This window comes from Bemisia tabaci, chromosome 5, assembly GCF_918797505.1.
Source record: "Bemisia tabaci chromosome 5, PGI_BMITA_v3".
Lineage (NCBI taxonomy): Eukaryota > Metazoa > Arthropoda > Insecta > Hemiptera > Aleyrodidae > Bemisia > Bemisia tabaci.
This window is the reverse complement of record NC_092797.1, coordinates 32,671,973-32,685,205: the sequence shown is the minus strand read 5'-3', so window position 1 is coordinate 32,685,205 and position 13,233 is coordinate 32,671,973. Positions and strand designations below refer to the sequence as shown.

At 39.2% G+C, this 13,233-nt stretch overlaps 1 protein-coding gene across 1 annotated transcript in view; it reads left to right on the top strand.

Annotated features, from left to right (window-relative positions):
- LOC109037335 (uncharacterized) overlaps window positions 1-12,788 on the top strand; it is a 40,388-nt gene extending 27,600 nt beyond the window's left edge. Inside the window, exons 3-8 of the mRNA XM_019051935.2 lie at window positions 2,586-2,898; window positions 3,978-4,360; window positions 8,642-8,786; window positions 9,334-9,430; window positions 10,769-10,949; window positions 11,880-12,788. Of these exons, the coding sequence (XP_018907480.2) occupies window positions 2,586-2,898; window positions 3,978-4,360; window positions 8,642-8,786; window positions 9,334-9,430; window positions 10,769-10,949; window positions 11,880-12,070 (1,310 nt within the window). The 3' untranslated portion in view covers window positions 12,071-12,788. The remainder of the gene's footprint in view (window positions 1-2,585; window positions 2,899-3,977; window positions 4,361-8,641; window positions 8,787-9,333; window positions 9,431-10,768; window positions 10,950-11,879) is intronic.
- The last annotated feature ends 445 nt before the right edge of the window (window positions 12,789-13,233 follow it).

Here is a 13,233-nt window from a genome sequence, read left to right as displayed (position 1 = left end):
GTAGGATGAGGCTCTTACACTTGTGGGAGATTTGCAATTTAAGGACTGATTGCTTCGTAAATTTTGCAAGAAACATATGATGCCACTGGTTTTCTCTGAAATAAACTCCCAAGCTCAAAAAAAGCTCTCAAAGTTGAGGCCGTGGTGGAGGGGATATCCCGCGCTATCCTGAGAGTCCACCTCTACATCTAGTCAAACTCTTCATACAAAGATAGGGAGCAAGCACATTAGCAGGGTTGCCGTGTTTTCAGTTTTTAAGGCCCCAAACAAGTGGCAGCCCTGTTATTGTATTTTCTCTCTATCTATGTATGGAGAGTCTGTCTTGGTGTGAGTGGGCTCTTAAGATAGCGTCGGATATCCCCTTCAATACCACCTCGACTTCGAGAGCTTTTTTTGAGCTTTGGGGTTTTTTCCAGAGAAAACCAGTGGCACCATCGTGCTTCTTGCGAAATTTTACACATAGGAAGCAGTATTTACATTGCAAATCCCCCGCATATGCAACAGCTCAATTACGATTTACTCATAAATTCATATACATCGATTCTTAAAATTTGGCAACAGTGCGCTTCACCCATCTATGTAAAATAAGATTATTTATAATGGAGGTAAATGGAGGGAAATCAGTGTTGCCACCATGCGAGGATTTCCGCTGATTCACGGTGAAACTACGAGGAATTTTATTTCGAATGTAATGTTTCAAATTCGCCATTCCTTTTTGATAGGGCAAAGAATAATCTTACAAAATGTCTTACATTCGTTAACAATAATCGATTGTCCAAAAAAAAAAATGAATTTTGACCGAAAATCTGCAATATCGCATATAGAGATAAGGGGTTTCGTAATTTCACCATCAACGTGCATTTCATTATAATTTGACCAACATGATTGCATCAATGCATCAAAGTATTTGAAAGGGTGGAAATATGTGAGTAAATCATGAAAATCATCGCGACATTGCAGATCGGCTTCTCATGACAATCAATTAAGTGTGTTCTAAGGGCAATGAGTCCCCATAAATGAGACTGATTCATGGCTGAAATTACCCGGGACGATTTGCGAGGAGTCGGCCGTGGTGAAGCATGAACTTCAGTGAGCGGCAATTGTAGTATGCTCCCGACCTCAAGCAACTATTTTAACTCTCCGGAGACGAAATTGCATATCCACTGAGATGAAGGAGTTTATTGTGCATCCGGTCATTGATCGCGTCCTGGCGTCGGTATCTAATTGAAAGCCGCTGACAACTCTCTTTGCTGTCACACGCAGAGAGCATTGTTAAAGTTCCTCGAAATTAAAGCTAAATATTAAGCAAAATAGAGAAATTTTCCGCGAATCCGCGACCACCAGTTGCCCAATGCTCAGTAACTTCATAAAACACTCCGCTCTGCGTGCGGTGCGCGCGCTCGCCGTCAAAATTTTGCTGCCCCCTCAACTTCGAGCAACTATTTTAACTCCTAGGAGCTCAAGTTGCATATCCGATCAACTGAAGGAGTTTTGTTTTCTCCTGATGAATAACCGCATGGAAATCTAATTTAATACACCTTTTTTTTATTTTGTCATCTTAAAATATTTCCGACTCACAATGATGGTTCATTTTCAAATTTGCATAGGGCTTAAAACATAGGGCTAATTCGAGGTTTTCAACTTCAAATGCATTTTCTCGAAAAATACGCAAAAAATCCTGAGATATAACATTCCCTTATTCCTCGAGTGTTTTACTTTGATGGCGCCATAGGATTTTCCTGTGTCGGTGCTACTATCTTCATTATTTAAAGTTAAGTGTCTTTTACCGATTTTTGTCCGCATCGTCGCCATACACCGAGAAAAAAGTGAAGTTAATTTAACATTCTGGATGTAAAAAAAGTGTGCGAGAACTCACAGAGTGCCGAATTACCCGCTGTGTCAGTTAGTTTTACATCTTGACATTGCTAAAGTAACTGCTGCAGCAGTTAATTCAGCATTTTGTAAGTTCTAACACACTTTTTTTTTTTACATCCAGAATGTTTAATCAACTTCACTTTGTTTTCAGTGTAAGGATGCCGCACCTTGCGTCGTCGAAATGCGTCCTGTTAGAGTCCCTTCATACTGAGAGTGAAGACAACACCCCTCATGGAATCACAAACGGGAATAAAGATTACACAAATCGGCAGTTTTTCGTAATTTTTGATCGGCTCATTCTCAAATTCCTTCCTTCGTTCCTTCTCCCATTCCGTTTATTCCTTGCCAAACCCGTTATTCCCCGGTCCGTTCTACATTATAATCTTTGCAATCGGTGAAAATGTGGACCACATGTTGCAATAAGGAGCTACTATTCCCGGCTCATTTTAGAAACAACATATGTGCCATTGGTTTCCCTCTTCAGAAATATATACTTTAATTGAACAGCCAAGATAGTGGTTCCTTATCGCAAAATGTACTCCATGTAATCTTTATTCCCGTTTGTGACACTGTGGAGGCCTAAAATACGGTAACCAATCGGAAATGGATTCACATTGTCTTTACTCTCAGTATAAGGGGCTCAACGTCCTGTGTGTGTCTCTGGATGGTCATTGGTCATGTAAATAATTTGTGAACTTTTCTGTGTGCAGATCCATCGAGCGGATACGACAACGGGGACTCCGGAACGGGGGCCTTCGATCAGACGATCGACGTGGGGCAGGAGGACGTGGTGAACGAGGCGACTCCTGCCGACGGGCACCGATCGCGGACCCAGGTCCAAGTCCAGGCCGACCAAAATAACTTCCTCCCGGAGGACTCCTTGCACCAGTACCCGCACGAGCCGCACATCTACTACCACCTCTCGGCCACCCCCTCCTCCACCACCGCCTCCACTACCTCACCCACCGATCACTTTACTCACAACAATGTTTACGATGCCTCCCCGCACTACACCGATAGATCGTGAGTTCCCTCTCTTATGATTTCATGAGGTGTTGAACACGTAGATCGATGATGAAACTACCAAAGCTGTCAGAAATTGTAGTTCCGAATTGTAAAATGTAGTCCAATTATTCTACTGCATTGAGATGTTTTATATGTTGCCTATCTACTTATTGAAGGGGCTCCACTTGTTGATATGTATTCCCTGGAAAAAAAACACATTGGATCTAGAGTCCAGATTCTTAAAAACATCGACAAGAAAAAATACTCTTGATTCAATCAGATTTAAGCTTAAATCAAGAACCCAGCCTCTTAATTTGAGCAGATTTCCTTTTGATTTAAGCAAAAATCTGATTGAATCAAGAGTATTTTTTCTTGTCAATGTTTTCAAAAGTCTGGACTCTAGATCCAATTTGTGTGTGTTTTTTTTTTCCAGTGTTCCATTAAAATTGAAATAAGTTGCAATTTTTTCCGTTTATCTAAAATTGCCTGCCTCATTTTATTGGTTTAACTGATCGTTCATAATCGACATGTATTGACCAAATTCAATTGCAGCGCATTACTATCGTAAAAATATTGCAATTTTATTGCCTAATGCTGTATAACCTCATTTCAACATTATCGCTGTCCTATACTTCCTACGTGGAAATAATATTACATTACAGTGATTGAGAAGCTCGGACCGTACCTAAAAACCTAAATAGCAGGGCGCATACCTAAGTGCACCTTTTTTTTTTTTAAAAAAAATGCGATACTAATGATTTCAAGTAAAACTAGTCTCAATGCATGTTCTGTGAAAAATTCTCTCATAAATCCTAATTTTTAAGCATCAAAAAGACAGTTTGAACTTTCTCTCTTCCATTAGGATCCATGTAATTTCGAAACTTCAAACACGTATTTCTTGAAATACCAAAAACTGCACTTATGCGCCTTGTCCTCTAAACCCTCAATTAAAAACAAAGCAGATACTGCCTCAATTCCTGATATTGCTACATAGGCACCTTTTGAAATTTTCCTGTAACACTAAGAACAACATTAGCTCACTAGACGGGGTGAACTAAGACTGAACTTAATCATTATTTATTACATTTTCCCTGCAGGATTCCAATCTATCAAGAGAAAGTTCAGGATCCGATCTCCTCAAGACCACCTTCCCCGAAACAAGAAAAGCAGATCTCACCGACCAAAGCGAGTTCCTTGTCGCCGAAGCCTTCCTCAACCACCTCGCCTTCCTCGACAGAAACCGCAACCAAGCCACCGTACTCGTACGTGGCCCTCATCGCGATGGCCATCCAGCACTCACCTCTCAAAAAAGTTACTCTTAACGAAATCTATCAGTATATCATGAAATCCTTCCCATATTACCGGGACAACATCAAAGGCTGGCAGAACTCCATACGGCACAATCTCTCCTTGAACGACTGCTTCTGTAAAATACCGCGAGATGATGCTGGTGGAAAGAAAGGGAACTTTTGGATATTGGGTAAGAAAGCCTTGCTTGAGGCCATAATGTAAAGGAGGGGTATCGGTAAGGGCCGTATTTGATCCCTACCTGACCGAATTAGCACAGATTGCATTAATTAGCGGTTGAATAGTAAACATATTGCAATTCCACTGAGTGTTGCGTATGTTGCCTGGCTCCTATTTGAAGGGGCCCCATTTATTGAAACTTATTGCAGTAAAATTGAAATAAGTTGCAATTTTTCATTGCATTGTATATTGCCTATCTTTCTGACACATGAAGCTCATTTTGTTGATGGTTTGAAATTGGCATAAATCAACTAAATGATATGTAAAAATATTGCAATTTAATGGTGCAAAAATTACAATTTTATTATTGAAATCAAATTGCAATTTAATTTCAATATTTCCGTTGCACTGTGCTACTTGGGGATGAATTTCCTCAACTCAACGATATTTGCTTATTGAAAGTCTATATATTTTACGGAATGCATCATGATTTGGTCATTTTTGATCTTTTTCCGGGTCTAATGTCGACCTAATCACGGGTCTCGATGCAGAAAAAAAATGCGGGTTTCGAAGGCTTAACGTCAAATGCCATAAGCCCGGTATTTTTCGCCGAAATAGGCCTATAGACCCATATGTAGGCCAGCATTAGACTTCAAAAGAAACCGGAGATGACCAAATCATTATGCATTCCGTAAAAAGTAGACCTTTAATGAGGAAACAATTGTAGAGTTTATAGGCGTGTCGGCTTAGGGTGCGTCAAAAAAAATGAAAGTCTGAAATGTTCCGCTCCCCAGGCGGCAATCGATGACGTTTGGTAAAAAAACATGTTTGCCAAAATTTGGGCCAATTTCAACCATTTTAAATGGTGCCAAAGGTCAATTTTGTGATGAAATTATGATATTTTGGTTTAGACCTCGATTTCGTACAAAAAACTCGATTTTACGCTGAAATCGTGCTTTTACGAGAAAAATGCCAAAGAACTCGACTTGTAGAGGATGAAATTTTACACTAGGAAGACGTCTTTGTAACCGATAAAAATCAAATTGAACTAGAAAAACTCAACTCGGTATTTATTTTTTTGGTCCTCAGAATTTCCGAGGTCTTACAAAGTAGAGGTTTAAAAGACTCATTTTTCACGAAAATAAGTCGAAAGAGGGTATAAATGAACTGTAGGCAAGTGTTGAGGATGCAAATGTCATCAGAACTTCCTCAGTTACAAAAAAAGTTCCAACTATTTTGCACAATCCTCCAAAAAGTGTACGGCTCGAGAAGCAGGATCGTGCTATAATAGTAAGGGAAAAGTGCGGTTTGACCGGAAAAAATTGCGTAACAAACTTTCCCTATGTAATCGTCATCAGTAGGTCCCCCTGAACAACTTCCTAAGAGTTAAAAATGGCCCGACCCCGGAATACCCCTCAAAAAAGTTAAAATTGAAAATGGCGGCCGTAATAAGAGGGTCCGGGAAATCGGTATTTTAAAGTGCTCGTTCTGTCTCATCATGTGAGGTATCATTTCCTATGTAATTTTGGTCGTAAATTTCATAAATGAATTCCACAAGGCCCTCCGGCCAAAGGGGGCGCTCCAAATCAAAGATGGCGGCCAAATGTGAAAGGCAGGTGGTTGCATTTTTTTAAATATTCACCGAAGGAACAAGGAAAGTGAAGTGTCTTTATTTTCATGTATTTACATATATGGCCATGAAACTTAAATTTGATGTTATAAATGTATTTAATAAAGGAAATTAAAGGAAACATACGACTACCGAGAGAAACGTAAGCTCAGAAGGGGCCTTGCGGAATTCATTTATGAAATTTACGACCAAAATTACATAGGAAATGATACCTCACATGATGAGACAGAATGAGCACTTTAAAATACCGATTTCCCGGACCCTCTTATTACGGCCGCCATTTTCAATTTTAACTTTTTTGAGGGGTATTCCGGGGTCGGGCCATTTTTAACTCTTAGGAAGTTGTTCAGGGGGACCTACTGATGACGATTACATAGGGAAAGTTTGTTACGCAATTTTTTCCGGTCAAACCGCACTTTTCCCTTACTATTATAGCACGATCCTGCTTCTCGAGCCGTACACTTTTTGGAGGATTGTGCAAAATAGTTGGAACTTTTTTTGTAACTGAGGAAGTTCTGATGACATTTGCATCCTCAACACTTGCCTACAGTTCATTTATACCCTCTTTCGACTTATTTTCGTGAAAAATGAGTCTTTTAAACCTCTACTTTGTAAGACCTCGGAAATTCTGAGGACCAAAAAAATAAATACCGAGTTGAGTTTTTCTAGTTCAATTTGATTTTTATCGGTTACAAAGACGTCTTCCTAGTGTAAAATTTCATCCTCTACAAGTCGAGTTCTTTGGCATTTTTCTCGTAAAAGCACGATTTCAGCGTAAAATCGAGTTTTTTGTACGAAATCGAGGTCTAAACCAAAATATCATAATTTCATCACAAAATTGACCTTTGGCACCATTTAAAATGGTTGAAATTGGCCCAAATTTTGGCAAACATGTTTTTTTACCAAACGTCATCGATTGCCGCCTGGGGAGCGGAACATTTCAGACTTTCATTTTTTTTGACGCACCCTAGTGTCGGCTTGGATGGGCCAAAAAACAGCCCGTATCGATACACCTCCTTTAAAACTGGAAAATTAAAAAAATAAAATAAAAAAAAACCCGCAAGTGAGTTGGTTTGATTTCCCGAAAATCATTATTTCTGGCTGATGGATCGACTGGATTCTTGTATTATTACTGTTGATTTTCGTGCTGAAAATGCCAGATCTTTCTCTTTCTGAACTCTATGAACAATTCTGAATTCTATTTATGTTGACGAAGAACAAAATCAAACAAATTGCAATTAACTCAGCCTTAAAGAGCGACGCCAAAAACGACCGTTTTTTGGCACAATTTGGGCCAGAAGGGATTTTTCTGAAACCGGGCCCAAACGATACCTTATGATACCCTAAAACTCTGGTAAAAATTTTAGCTTGAGTATACGCACGGTTTTTGAGAAATGAGGGGGCAAAGTTGCCAAATCGCCACCATTCTGGACAGCATTTCTACAGCAAAAAGACGGGAAAAATGGACGAAAAAGTTACACCTTCGATGGGTTTCGGCTGTAAATGTTCTCATTGGGCCCCCAAGCATTTAACTGTGTTCAGTTTCAAAAATTTTGGTCGCACAGTGGTCCAAAATGGGGGGAAATCGTCGACAAATCAGGATTCTTTGTCAAATTTTTAGAAATGGAAGTAAAATTGTCGGTCTGCTGCAGTTTTCATGGCTAACAATGTTCGTATCGGTCATCAATGAATGAAATTGTGTTCAGCTTCACAAATTTACATCGCACAGTGGTCAAAAATGGGGAATTAGTGGACAAATTAAGATCCTTTGTCAAACTTTTTAAAAATGAAGTGAAACTGTTGGTCCCCGGTAGAGTTTAGATCCCGGAAAAATTCTTTAAATTCTTTTTTTGACTATTTAAATGTTTTTTTAATTTATTCTCTCCATTTTTCCTTCTTTTCTTTAAATTTCTGAAAGTTTGCATATTTTATTGAGGTAATGCTACAAAGTCTATTCTATAACAAAGTTCCATAAACAATCCGGTCTGGCATGTAGTAATAATCAAAAAAATTAAAAACATGAATTTTTCCGGGATCTAAACTCTTCTGGGGACCAACAGTTTCACTTCATTTTTAAAAAGTTTGACAAAGGATCTTAATTTGTCCACTAATTCCCCCATTTTTGACCATTGTGCGATGTAAATCTGTGAAGCTCAACACAATTTCATTCATTGATGACCGATACGAACATTGTTAGCCATGAAAACTGCAGCAGACCGACAATTTTACTTCCATTTCTAAAAATTTGACAAAGAATCCTGATTTGTCGACGATTTCCCCCCATTTTGGACCACTGTGCGACCAAAATTTTTGAAACTGAACACTGTCAAATGCTTGGGGGCCCAATGAGAACATTTACAGCCGAAACCCATCGAAGGTGTAACTTTTTCGTCCATTTTTGCTGTAGAAATGCTGTCCAGAATGGTAGCGATTTGGCAACTTTGCCCCCTCATTTCTCAAAAACCGTGCGTATACTCAAGCTAAAATTTTTACCAGAGTTTTAGGGTATCATAAGGTATCGTTTGGGCCCGGTTTCAGAAAAATCCCTTCTGGCCCAAATTGTGCCATTCTTGGCGTCGCTCTTACGAGAGCTTGTTGGTTACCTCTTAGTTGGTGGCCAACTTTTATCGACGATGATTTTTCATGCCGTTCATTTTGTTGCAGATCCAAACGCTGATCCACTTTTTGAGAATGGAAATTACAAGCGAAGGCGCAAGCGGAAATCCCAAAACGCTGCTAAACTACAAAATTCTAACTACCACTACCAATTAACCAGTAATTATACGCGTTTTGCCCCCTACCATCCTAGGTAAGTTACTAATTTTTCGCCACATTCTTTGTTTCGAAAATGATAACTATAATAGGCTCGTCAGCATAATGTAAAAAAAATGCATGCAATACCTTTGAGTACTGCGTATATATCTTGCAGAAAATGGTATCTGATGATGTCATGGTGGCACCCATTAATGATGCCATGGAAACACTCATTGATGGCGCACCCTTTGATAATAATGTTATAAAACTAATAGAACACCGTTATTTTTCTCATAGTCTGAAAATCGCTGCTCCCGTTTCAGATACTAAAAAATTCTAACAAATTAAATCTAACGAAAGCTAGATAAGTAGTAATTTTACGTAAACTTACTAAGAGGAGCATAGAAAGAGCATGAAAAGATCTATTGCGTGTGATTTGAAGAATTGGAAGTATATAATAATAATGATAAATTAAAAAAAACTTAAGAGGGTGGAAAATATATTTGTATTCCTTCCCGCCTATCGTATAGAATGATTTTTTCATTTTTTGTCAATACTATTTTTACCTGTCTCAAAGAATTGTGTTTAATTGCATTTTTTAGCATTGCTCGCTTGCCTGCTCTTCCAGAAGTTCAAGGCTATCAGTTTGGATACGCTCCTATTGATCATCAAAACTCATACTCAGGATTGCAATCTCAGGTAAAATAATTCTACCCTCACCTCAGCCCCTCACTGATACAAATTGCAAATATTTTTAAAGGATTTCTAGATTAGATGGAATTTATTTTAAAAAAAATTTAGAGCAAAACATTGCGTTGGGTTTTTTGTGGGGGTGGGGGGAGGTAAGAAAACTCCCAGGACTCCTCGCCACACGTTTAATATCTACTGCGTATGTATATATTTGCCTCGTCAAATGATCAAAGCTTTGCTGAACTCAGGCGGTGGTTTTTAATTACTTCAAGCGAGATTACCTTAAAGCCCTAAAATTAAATTCTACGGGGATGAACTCAAAATTTTGTAGAGAAAAGGCCTCTGTATTCCCGTGCGCTATGGAGAGGTGCGCCCCTTCTTGAATGTCTCCTGGGTGCGCTATCTCGGTGATTTCCTTCCAGAACAGGGCCGGATTTACCTAATTGCCGCCTATGCGCCGCATGCATTTTGCCGCCCCCCTCTGATCCGTTTTGAAACATCAATACAAACCATATAGTGAACGTGCCGGAAGAGGAGGGGTGCATAAGACGCGTTTACTCGTGTTGGGCACATTTTTTGTGAAAGCCCTGTCAACTTTAGCAAAAGTTCACGGAACTTTGCGCGAAAGTTATAAGTTCCGTAAACCTATCTCTGTGTGGACAAGACCTTTCATTTATAAGAAATGAACGAAACAATTATGAGAGAATAAACATGAATGTGGTTTAATAATTTTAATTTCCGCCACCGCGCCAACCGCATTGTGTTTGGCGCAATGCGTGAAGTATCCCTACAGTCTTGTAGGCGCTATGCGTTTCGCGCCGACCGCTGCAGCCTGCGCGCTGCTGACCGCACTACTTGTGACGCAATGCGTGAAGTATTCGTGGAGTCTTGTAGGCGCTAATATGTGTTTCATGCTGACCGGTGCGCTGAGGGCTTCGCCTTTTCGTTTCAACTCAAGTCCTCGTCACCATTGTTCTCTGCGCCACGCCGCGCCGCGCCGCTCCAGGCCAAATTGCGCGTTTGGTTTCTCTCTCAACTAGAATAATGAAAGGCTCTGTCTCTTGTATCACCGGAAGACGAACAAATTAGAAATTACTATACTTTAACTCTCAGGAAATATGAGATTTTGTCGCCTTTCTCGTTCCTCATTTTTATCTGAATCCGATTTTTTTTTGATACCTACATATGAAAAAATTGCAACATTTGCCGCCTCCTAAATTTGCCGGCATGGGCCGCGGCTCATGAGGCCACCCCCAAATCCGGCCTTGTTCGAGAAAGCTATTTATTACTTTCTATCTTCGTATGTTGAGCAAATTTCAGAAGTTTATATTTTCATTTATTTTTCAGTTACCAAGTCACCTACAACCTGTCCAAATCCCAAATATGAATGGTTACAATACGGACAATCTATCGAATTTAACAACCAACTGTACCAACGGTCAACGGCATGACGATTTCCTAAGTCAGCGGCAGCTGTCACAACACAACCGACATACGTACCACTCTCCATATGCATGGACTCGAGAATGTAAGTATTCAAATCGTGTGAAACCCCTCATTTCTTTATTTAAAACCAGGTTATCGGCTGTGCAGGTCATTCAGCGAAATGAGAAAGCGTAAAACCCAAAAGACAAGGTGAATGAAAGACTCTATCGTAACTGCAAATACGAAGAAAGGAGTTTCAAAACTATGGAGACTATTCCGATATATTGGCATCGCTGTCAATAATTTAAATCCATCGAATATATCGATTCTGTGTGAGACAAGCTCACCTAGAATCGGTTGTTTAACATACGTTTTCCTATCCCCGCTATTTAATACTTAAAGAGCCTGCATCTAATCACAAATTTGAGAATACCTAAACATGTTTGAATTTTGCCAACGCTGTTACCTGCTTTCAAAACCATAAAATATTATTAGTGAAGCAAATAATGGCTTGAAATTCCACGCCAATTTTCCAAAGAGAACTAGGAAGCATTTTGTAAGATAGACTGAAAATCGATTTTTTTTTTTTTTTTTATTTATACCCATAAATTGATTTCTGAGCGATTTGAATTTCCCCTTTAAGAACCATTTTGCCTGATTTCATCACATGAATAGGTAGGATCAGCGTTGTAGTGTGTCAGGAAAATCTCAGGGATTATCTTTTGGCCGTAGCATCTGTCGAATCGGATTTAAGCTATGTCACTTCGCGGCCCTTATACACGACATATGCCCTGACTTGTATGATGCCGCACCATATCTTGACACCTAAATACAACTATTTCTGCTCCAAGACCGTCAAATTGCATAGACTAAAAAATGAAGGCGACCTGATGTTATCGTGTTTATTTTATTTCGTGTTATTATTATGCGTGTACAATTTTGCATGTAGGCGCTGGTGAGAAGCCACTCTAACAAAACTTCGACAAATTGATATGATTAATAATGAGATTTTTATTCTTTATCGTGATTTCAGTTGAAGGTGAAGAAGATCCACTTCTCATAAAAAGGACCCATGGACTCATGCCTCCGGCCTACTCTTCGGGAGTAAGTTTTGGTTTCAATACCCAGCATATGCCCTCGGGTAGGCCATTCTCAGGGGTCAAAGACGAACCTTTACTACTGGATGGACACGGAACTAATAACATCGCTGGCCTCAATATCTGATAAATAAATTTGGATACATCCTATCAAAATCCTACCACTTTAAATATGCTCACGTATTTTTCGGCGGCTAAACTCTTTCTAGGATATCCTCAGGCTATCCGATAAACTTTATTAAATGAAATGCATAGACACTTGAGTTGGCACGAACAGTGCAGACTCATCGTACAATTTGACGCAGATACATATTAGACGCAAATCTTACTGTTAGTTGCGCATTCTTAATGCCGGTCTAGGCATGAGGAGACGAGTTTCAAGATCGCCGGATGTTCAAAATTCTGTTGTTTTGCGAAATATGCACTGTGAAGGTAACATTTGTTTTAATAGAGTAAAAATCGAAGGACTCAGTTTAATTCAGTTTTAAAAATTAAGCTGCGGAACGGAGCAAAACTTAGCTGGACTTCATGTTACTTCTGAAAATAAAATGATACTTTTACAAGTAATATATGACAGACAATAAAAAGTCATTCTTGATCAATTAAATTTTGAGTCCTACTGTTCTTTGGGTACGAATTCTTTTTGTAATTATTACCTCATGTTTTATAAATGTACATACTATTACTGTTTACTACCTACCTTTTTAATACTTAAGAGACGAGATAAGATTATTTATATTTATTTATTTTTCTATTCAAGTATTGATCCAAGTCATTTGAACTGACCTGTGCAATGTAATTTTTATTTTGTTTTTGGTTATATTAAATATTTTTTTGGTATCCAACGATGGTTCCTCCTATTATTTAACGTAGTCATAAGTTTAGTAAGAAAGTAGATTCTTAAATATGAAGTTTCGGTAAACTGATAAAAATAAAACGAAATAAGCTGGCAAGGCTATGTCGTGATACAAATCGGTAATAGTTCACTTCATCGGATACGCTTGAATCTAGTTACGATGTAAGAGAAAATAAGATGCGCCTTTAGTCAGTGTCCAATGTGCGATTCTCATTTTAACTCTTGGATGCAACTATTCGGGCTCCGTGGATGTCAGTGTTGCATACGCAGGGAGTTGAAGGCGTTTTGCCTGGCAAGGCACTCGCCGCTTCACCCGCGCGCCGCGGCGCGGCGCGCGGTGTTAACGACAGACTTTACTGCGAGGATCCAACATTTCAGAAGGGTTTCAATTCTTTGTTCACACTACAAAAATATCTCAGGAGTGAGATTAGTTA